Below are 9,842 nucleotides of genomic sequence, written 5' to 3' on the forward strand. Positions count from 1 at the left end.
TGTTTTTTTTACTAGTGACAAGCTGGCGATCAGTCTTGCAGTGGTTGATCCATATGGTTGGTGTAGTGGTCACATCGGCTGTAATAAGTGGCATGCCGTTGTGGCGACAAGTATGGATAATGCAAGCTTTTGTTTTGGACTTAAGATCATGCGCGATTATCTATGATGTCTAGAGATCAACCTGATATTATTACACAGATTCTTCGATTTCTTTCAGAAAACTTAAAGAGATCTCCTTAAAAGAAGAGGCCAGCCCTGTGATCACCAAATTATTTTTTATCCAAGGTGAAGGTGAAAGTACTACTCCCTCGGTCCCATTTCAAGTGCAGCTATAGTTTTTCGCGTTCAGTTTTGATCGTCCGTTTTATTTAAATTGTTTTTTTAAAAAAATTGAAAACATAAGTCACAAGTGGAGTACTATTCGATCATGTTTTGTCATTTTATAAAAAAAACTAATTATAAAAACAATTTAAAAAAGACGGACGATTAAAATTGAACGCGGAAACTCATGATTGCAGTTAAAATGGGACCAGGGAGTAACAATCAGCTTTAGAAAAGTACACAGATATATCACTGGTGTGATCGATCGATGATGCATACCCTGATAGCCACAGACTTCTGGCATGTGGCAGCATTTCAATGTCGCTGATACTGGTGTTACAGTCAGAGAACTCAGAAGTGACATCACAACTGCCATGTTCATGCATGACACATGCTCGAGTTTGCAGTTGCAATAAAGAGCAATGTTTTTAAGTAGCAGGCTAAGACATTTAGCGGTTAGCTTCTCAAACAGTTATAGCCAGGCTAAATGAAGTTATAGCGGCTAAATTGTACATGAGAGAATCCTTCTCAAACTTCTCAAACAGGAGATTTAAAACCCTGATTAGAGAGCTTAATTACTTATAAGCTTGACAGCTAGCTGTATTAACCCAATGCAAAGCGATGCTAGCTAACAGCTAAGCAATTGATAAACTACTACTCCTAGTGCTACACTAGGCACACCAAGACTAGGTTTAGCATCATCATCATCGATCATCGAACGATATCCATGGACCACCATTATCCAACCCAACACACACACACGAAAAAGTGAAGAGAGATTTTGCTACACGATCATCTCATCCCTCCCATGGCCTTTGCTTTATCCGAGGATTACAGGAGAGATCGATCGATCGACCATTGCATCCACACACACGGCGACGAAAAGAAACCAAGGACACATCAGCCACCATCAGCAGTAGTACGTGTCAAGCACCTGCTGCTGTGATGGTGCCCATGGCCATGTACATGTCCTCCTCCGCCTCCTGCTTCCACAGCTTGGCGTTGAGCCCGCCCCTCGGCACCGGGAACGGGCTGTACTCCACCTCGTCGCTCGCCCCGACGATCTCCCACCTGCAACAACAACAACAACATCATCCGCTCGTACGCCGTCCGTCACACTGTCGATCGCCACCGGCAAAAGCCGTGGAAAACACGGTGGTTTTCACGTACGCCGTATCACTTACCTGTAGGCGGTGACGAGGCGGTGGACGAGGACGAGCATCTCCAGCTTGGCCAGCTCGTTGCCCGGGCACGCGTGCACGCCGCTCCCGAACGGCAGGAACGTGCTTGGACGCGGCGCCACCTGCACGCACAGCCACGCGTCACGCACGCACGTACACTGAAGGATGAGTCACTCTCGGTCCAACCAAAGTCCAAAAGATTCGCGGCCTAATCTCCGGCTGCTAATGCTCGAGAGATTGTATCTTAGTGAGCCTAAATTAACCTTTGTACTCTAGCTAGTGTTTGGTTTGGACTTGGCCGCGTGCATGCACAACACTTAATTAGCTGCCACCTGCTTACTGAAGCGGCCGGCAAAATTCAGAGATGTCGTCGTTAAGTACGCCCAAGCTAGTGCAGGCCTGGCCGGGGAATTAAACTGATGTTAAATTAGTGATCTGGTTTAATGAGTCTACGCAAAAGAGTCAACAATGAGTGTGAACGAAGATGGTAAGCAGCCAGTAATTGCTTCCTTTGACTTTGCTGCATGTCTCGTAAGCGAGACCAGAGTCTGAATTTTGAGCGTGTGTGAGGATTTGCAACTGTGCTACTACCACTCTTCTGATGGGATGTCCTAAAAGTCTTCGTGTGTACTTAATGCCGCTAATAGTTTACTTTAGTCTGATGCAATCCATATTCAAGGGTCAGTGAGCAGTAGCTTAGGAGTAAGGAATAGGACCCATTACCTTGAATCTAGAAGGATCAAACTTTTGTGGATCCTGGAAGTAGTCCGGGTTGTGATGGATGTTCCTGAACAGAGGCATCACCTTCCACCCCTTTGGAATCAGGAAACCTGACAAAACACCACAAAACAGATCGACACAAACGTCGTTCAGTCTCACTCGAAATTGAATTCAGTGACGAAAATATATATATGCGACTTTAACTTGTCGAAAGATACCACTTTGCAAATTAAACACTGAGTGCTACTCTACATAATTAATGTTCCTAATTATTATGCCGCTTCTATTATACGACATAATAAATGTTCCCAGAACCACCTCAATTGCTTTCCCAATCTCAATTCATTTCTGCAGCTACGCTGCCACTCGAAAATGGAGTGAATCGGTCGCTAGCTACCGGTGCCGGCCGGGAACAGGAGCAGCTAAGGATGCATCTGGACCGCCCGTTGTGATGCTGATGATTCAGATATTAATCGGAACGAGAGGACATGGATGTTTTGCCCCCTTTTATGGCGAAAAATACACCATCTCATGTCAGTATATCATATCACACAAGGAAGCTGAAATAGGGTGCTCTGCTGTTCATACAACACTGGAGACGACAATTAACTGTGCCTAAACAAATTAAAATGCATCCCTCTTTATTGCCATGTGGCTTATATGCATGAGAAATAATCAAGCCACTTGTTCGGAGCAGCATGATTATGCTGAGGTGGATATGACGTTACTCATCATGTAGTTTATGTTCCTTAATTTTAATTTTTTTATTTACAGTATATCTTTATCTTTGCTACAAAATATGAATTTGTCTGTTGCCCCTATTTCGATTGAAATTTACTGAACACCTCTCTTCAAGGGGGAGCATGCATGCAGTTGGTTATCAGTCTTATTACAGAAGACCACAATATTTTTTTAAAGAAAACATTAACCCTCCCATGATAAACATTAACCCTCCCAAAACGGTTGGAGTTAATTACTAGCATTTGGTGAGGTTGCTAAGCATTAACCCTCCCAAAACGGTTTACACCTTTTCTAGCTAGTCCTAGGAACCTCCAAACTTTGATAGATCAAACAATTAATGGGAAATATGTTCTACAATATTGCGCATAAAAATATCCTATATATGCATATGCTAGGATTTTTATCTATAGTATGTGAAAAAAGGAGATTGACTGGCACAATAAATCAACAATTATTCCCAAAAGGTATGATAGATTTCGATCATTTTTGGCCACTAGATATGCTTGAAGATGTGTATGTTCCTTAACATTGATCTCATGAATGCAAGGTTGACTTATGATCCATGATATATATGTGTAGACACCTCGATATTATCCATTTTTAAACCCATTTATTTATTTCCATGGCCTTATCCGAGGTTCCATTTTTTTTCTTATTGTTTAATCTTGTACGATATTTTCTCAAGGTGACTTTAATTTGGAGTCCATATTATTAGGACCACATCGAGGTGCAATGGGAGGAACTGTACATGCATGATCCATATATATGATCCAGCTGGTGGTACAACTGGCTAACGTACTGCAAAATGCAAGCTGCTACTGCTAGCTTTTGTTCAGTGACTCCAGTACAGTGTACACTGACTCCCAATCCATGTTGAACACGTGCTTACCTTTGTACTCCACGTCGGCGACTGCCTCTCTGAACGTGAAGGAGATTATGCTCGCCATCCTCAAGCTCTCCAGTATAACCTGCATCGAATGGAAACAAAGTGGCACAAATGAGCACAGTGCTACTGAACTTTTGGCATGTGTTTGGTTCAATTGATATAGGCTAGGTTGGGGCAAATCCATTTTTCAGGATGTTTGTTTAGAAATAGATGTGATGGATTGATTCCCAAAAGGAATATTTCCCTAAGATTCGGATCAATTTCATATCTCAAAATTTGGTGGACCAATCTAACTCACTTTCTCTCTGTTATTGATATGTGGGCCACCCCCTCCTTCCCTAAGAAAAATAAGATCACTCCATCTCTCATGCCAAACAGATAATTGGATTATCCCATTAAAAAAATAAGGATAAGTCTAACTCATCCCACCTCATTTCTAAACCAAATAAGAATAATAATTAAGTCTCTCTATATATATCCACACATATAGATATACAGTAGATATACACAGCCAAACATATACTTCCAAACACAAAATGCTAGCTAATCTCCAAACTAAACTAAAGCCATTCTTTTCCGTGATGTGTGATGCAGCAATAGGTGCATATTCGTCTTCCTTGTAACAATAAAACGGGAGTAAAAACAACAAAGAGGCATGCTTGTACCTGATGCGTGAGTGTCATGCTCCTCGTCTGCGTCCACGTCAGCGGCCGCTTCCCGCCCTCGTTGGCCACGTAGATCGCCATCTGCTCCGCCTGCGCGCGCGCGATCGACACGACGGAAAAAAAAAGCATCGGTGGTTAGCTCACCATCGTTCTCGCTCGATCGTGATCGAGTACTTAAACTCTGGTTAATTATCGTTGCGTTTACCTTGACGGCTTCGAGAAGCTTCGGCGAGTCGTGGAGGTACTTGAGGATCCAGGTGAGGACGCTGGCGGTGGTGTCCTGCGCCGCGAACAGCACGCCGACGACGTTGTCGGCGATCTGGTCGTCGGTGAGCAGCGCCACCGCGCCGGCGGTGCCGTCGTCGCGCGACCGCATGAGGCCGCCGAGGAGGTCGTCGCCGCCGCCGCCGCCGCCGCCGCCGCGCGCCCGCCGCTCCGCCACGATCTCGCTCAGGATCGCGCGCAGCCGCTTCCTCGCCTGCATGCGCAACGCATGCCGTTTAATTTGCATGATGATCAATGTCGAATTCGACAGAGATTTGCGGGTGCGCGCGTGCGTATACCTGGATCGCCTTGTGGTAGAGCGTCCCCGGGAAGCGGTTGGGGAAGCAGTTGTAGCCTCTCTCCACGACGGAGTAGTTCGTCCTCAGCTCCTCCCTGTGCCGGCGGCCGAGCCGGCCGCCGAAGATGGTCACGACGCCGACGTCGAACGAGAGCTGGATACAAAAGAGAGAGAGAACACGAACACCGGTCACGCATTACGTACACGCCGCGCGCGCATAACAACAAACACGTCCGGGACGCGCGCGCGCCCCACACGTCACTTAGCTTCACTCGTGTCGCGTGACGCCGAGCCGATCGACCCCTGGTCTGTGGCAACTGGCGGCAACTGCGTGTGCGTGTGCGTGCGCTCACCTTCTTCATGGCGTGGAAGGTGCTGGCGACGTGGCCGCCGGACCAGGCGGCGAGCGTGGCGGCGACGGCGGCGTCGACGTCCGGGACGAGGGCGCGGAGGGAGTCCGGGGCGAGGGCGGCCTGGACGAGGCGGCGGAGGCGGAGGTGGTACTCGCCCTGGTGGAAGAAGAGCGCCGACGGCCCGATCATCCGCTCCTTGCTCGGCGGGTACGTCGGCTTGAACAGCCTCGCCTGCGACACCAGCACGAACCTCGCCGCCTCCGGGCTCGCCAGCATCACGCACGGGCACCCCAGCAGATTCGTCTTGAATATCTCGCCGTACCTTACACCCAAAAATAACACAACCATCAACGAGGACGACAACATATTAAGCACATTCGCCATCAATTTTTAAATTATATATCTGACTATATAAGCTAAAACTTTTTATATTATGAGACGGAGGAATTGCCTAGTTACCTCTTCTGCTTGGAGGCGAAGAAGACGTTGGGGTCCTGGGAGTAGAGCTGGAGCGTCTCGCCGACGTACGGCCAGCCCATGGATCCCGGAGGAAGCCTGAGCTTCTTCTTCTTCTGCCAATCTCGCCCTCCACCCTGTCCAACATCTCTCCTCCTCTGCACGCTCGTGCAGAGCAGCAAGAACGCCGGGACGACGAAGCACAGCACTGCAGCTGTCACAAAGACAAAGAAGAGCAAGAAAGCCATGTGTGTGTCTCCTTGTCCAAACAACTCTGTAAAACTCTCTACCGATGATACTCTTCAGATCAGCACGGATGGCTAATCGATATATATATATATATGCTTGTGTGCAGTGTATAATCCGTGCCCTCTCTCTCTCTCTGTACTTATCTTTCGTATCTGAGTGTGATTTGTGTCTGTGGCGCAGTGTTGTTGGGAGAGAGGGACACGAGGGGATCGAGCAATCTTGGGGAGGATTCTTCCAAATGGTGGTGCTATTGGAAGACACCTGTATGGGGTATTTATAGAGGGTGAGCACGGCTGCAGAGGGGTGTTAGGATAAAAAACAGAGCTCATGGACGGCATGATGCTCATTAGAAAATGTGAAATCTTTGGGGATAGGGAGAAAAAAAGGAGGGACACATGAAAGGGAGATTAGAAGATTCCTGGCCCTGTTTGTTTCCATGGGCTAATGTTTAGCTCTTACCTTTTAGCCTTAAATTAGCTCTCAAGAATCCAAACAGGTTGTCTAATTTTGAGCTAATATGAATTAGCCCCTCTCAAAATATTAGCCTCTCTAAGAAGTGCTAATGGGGCTAATTTTGTGTGGGGACCATCAAAAAGCAGCTCTCTCTCTCCTTCTCTCTCCTCTCTTTCTACTCTCTCTCTACCTTTTAGCCTTGAATTAGCCCATAGATCCAAACATACCAACCTAGACTAATGTTTAGCCTACCAATTCATTACTAAATATTAGCTCTCAAAATTAGTTCTGGGCTAATCTTTCAAATAGGGTCCTAGTCATGTGCAGCTCAGCGGGGCTTGCACGAATTCCCTGGGATTTGGCCCATGGACAGGCATTGATTTGGGGATTGAGATTCAACATAGCATCAGAGCCTGAGATCTCTCTGACAGCTTGATTGGTACTACATCATTATGGATTGTTGTAATCCTTAGTTAAATTTTGCTTAGACTGTTGTTGTTTATATTACTATTTTTTACTAGCCTGCCATAAAGTTTAGACCATTTTTACTTGCCACTTGTATAACCTCTAATGCCATTTCTTCCGCATGAAGACGGTACTCTCTTTTGTCACAGCTCTCTTCATTTCTTTTAAACTATTCTCATTTGGTCAAAGATTTTTTTTGAAAAAAAAGGTGTCCACTGTTCAGTTAATTCAACAAAAAAAAACCTAAATTAGAAATATCCCAAAAGATCAAGAAGTTTGCACAACAGTTTCAGTAGTTTGTACCATGGTTCCTGGATATATTTTTCCTGATTCTTTTAAAAAAAATATCGTTTTTTTTCTTCTTTCTTTCTAGATGCCTTGTGTGATCTGGTACTGCTTGATTATTTTGGCTTCTTTTAATGGTCAAATGGATTTGATCTATAACCGGGATGGGGGGAAATAAATAAAAGGGAGCAAATGGAGCCACGGCACAGGAGATGACTTTTTTAAGTGATAAATATAAGCTGCATCATTGGAAAAAGAAAATTTATCTGCAAGATTTTTGCAATAGAAGTGTTTTTTTTTTGCAATGTTTTATATAAGATTTTGTGAGTTTTGAGATGGAATTCCCAATAATTCGATGAATGCATCAACGGGCCTATACCCAATCTAGCAAATATTGGAGTATTTGTTCTTGTTTAACAATTTCTAGACATATTTTAAAATGAAATTGTGATCGATAGAAGTTTTATGTTTAAGAAAACTTTTTGGATATAGGAAAAAATACGAATTACCCCCCCTCCCACCCCCCCCGCGCCGAACTATCATGGTCAACCGAATTACCTCTCTGAAACACAAAACTAGACATTTTATACCTCGAACTTTTTAAACCAGACGAATAACCCCCTACCGCAATCTAGAACTGGTTTCATCTTACGTGGCGGTCTAGTCAGAAAAAAAATAATTAAAATCAAGGGGGCCACTTATCAGATCTCTCCCCCTCACCTCTCTCTACCTCTTTCCCTATCCTCTCTCTCTCTTCTCCCCGGCCTTGTGAAAAACACAGCAGCGGCAGCGAAGTCGACGCTGCGGAGGTGAACGCCGGTGAGGTGGAGTGGTGCCATGGTCCCTCGCCATGCTCACCATCAAGAAGGCAAACGGCAAGCGGCAAAGAGGCGGATGGCGACCGGAGGCGGCAGCCGTGGCGGAGAGGCAGGTGCGCGTCCCTGGCGCTGTTTTTCGGGTAGTTAGACTAATTCTATTAGTCTTAATCTCTTAGATAATTATAGTTTGAGATAATAACGATAGTAGTTAGGATTTTTTTTCATGAAATTTTTTAACTAACAAATTAAAAAGAAATCTATATCTGAAGTCAAATTTTCAAAATTTTGAAAACTTTCAACTTGAAATTTAAATTTTTCAAATCAAATTATGAAAACTTTCAAGTTATCATCTCAAATTTGAAAAACTTTCAACCCAGATTTGAAAACTTTCAACTCAAATTTGAAAACTTTTCAACTCAAGATTTGAAAACTTTCAACCCACTTTTAAAAACTTTCAACTCATATTTGAAAACTTTTCAACTCGAGATTTGAAAACTTTTCAACTCGAGATTTGAAAACTTTTCAACTCGAGATTTGAAAACTTTCAAATCAGATTTGAAAATTTTTAACTAGAGATTTAAAAACTTTCAACTCAAAACATTTTGAAAAAAATATGTGGGCTAAAGATTAGAAAATGTAATCAGAAAAAACCGGAAAAAAAAGCAAAAAAAATTGCCAAAAATAGAAAAAGGAAGGCTTGGCGTGGTGAGGGGCCGCGCGCGCCAGCAACGTTGCTGGCGCGCGCGCGCGAACTAGCTCTGGCACCTCAGATCTCCCTCCCTTCCCACCCTCCAATGGTTGATTCCGGCAACACCGCCGTGCGTCGGCGCCAACCGACCACCTGCCCACTGCCCATCGTCCCCCCGCTCGCCACCGCATGTCCCTGCGCCGCCGCCCATCGCCCGTCCCCGCACACTGCCTGTCCTCGCCGACCGTCCGCCCGCCCACCGCCTGTTCACCTCCAGATCTCCCTGTCCCCGTCGTAATCGAAGGTCGTCGTCGTCGTTGTTGTCAGGCGGATGATGCCAATTGAAGGTTTTCGTTGTTGCTCGAGGCCGCCAATGCGAGGCATGGGAGGTGGTCACTGCCGTGGCTGCCACCTTTGCCACCGTGCCTGCCTCCCCCAGCTACCTTCAACCCCTCGCCCGTTGCCCCCAACCGCGAGATAGAGAGAGGGGATAGGGAGCTCCTCTGCCCGTCGCTGTCCAACGCCGCCCGTTGGAGGCTGCCGGCAAGGATCCATCTGCTCCTCCCTGCTCTGCTCAGTGAGAGAGAGAGAGGATGATAGAGTAGATAGAGAAAGGTGAGAGGGGAAAGAGGTAGAGAGAGGGAGAGTATGACATGCTGGCCCCACCTATTTTTTAATAAAAAAATTGCTGACTGGACTGCCACGTAGGATCGAAACCACTTCAAATTATGTTAGGGGGGGGGGTATTTGTCCGGTTTATATACTTTAGGGTGTAAAATATCTGGTTTTTGAGTTCAGGGTATATTTCGTACTTTTTCTTTCTCCAAAAGGGTCTAAACCATATCTAAGCTCCTAATACATGCTTTTATCTTGATCTCCCGCTTCATATTATCCTTTTGTAACTGCCACGAATATTCTATATGCTTTAAAGTTCCATTCTCTAAATGAATACAATAGTTCGTGGGTACATATTTACACCTAATACTTATATCCATGTAT

The 9,842-nt window shown here is 45.3% G+C and overlaps 1 protein-coding gene across 1 annotated transcript; it reads right to left on the bottom strand.

The window, feature by feature from the left end:
- Positions 1-832: 832 nt before the first annotated feature.
- On the bottom strand, positions 833-6,382 carry LOC4345810 (abscisic acid 8'-hydroxylase 2-like). The gene is made up of 9 exons (NM_001422595.1): positions 5,889-6,382; positions 5,430-5,751; positions 5,078-5,230; positions 4,720-4,992; positions 4,515-4,604; positions 3,853-3,931; positions 2,226-2,332; positions 1,506-1,624; positions 833-1,392 (listed from the first exon to the last, which is right to left on the bottom strand). Exons 1-9 carry the CDS (start codon positions 6,131-6,133, stop codon positions 1,248-1,250), a joined length of 1,533 nt encoding a protein of 510 aa, NP_001409524.1. The 5' UTR covers positions 6,134-6,382; the 3' UTR covers positions 833-1,247.
- Between the last annotated feature and the right edge of the window lie 3,460 nt (positions 6,383-9,842).

Source organism: Oryza sativa, chromosome 8, assembly GCF_034140825.1.
Source record: "Oryza sativa Japonica Group chromosome 8, ASM3414082v1".
Taxonomy (NCBI): domain Eukaryota; kingdom Viridiplantae; phylum Streptophyta; class Magnoliopsida; order Poales; family Poaceae; genus Oryza; species Oryza sativa.

Bases quoted from the DNA above. Each gene is read 5' to 3' on its own strand.
- LOC4345810 (NM_001422595.1), bottom strand. From the start codon at position 6,133: ATGGCTTTCTTGCTCTTCTTTGTCTTTGTGACAGCTGCAGTGCTGTGC. The intron at 4,993-5,077 runs GTATACGCACGC...TTGCGCATGCAG, and splicing joins TCTACCACAAGGCGATCCAG to GCGAGGAAGCGGCTGCGCGC. The intron at 4,605-4,719 runs GTAAACGCAACG...GCGCGCGCGCAG, and splicing joins AGCTTCTCGAAGCCGTCAAG to GCGGAGCAGATGGCGATCTA.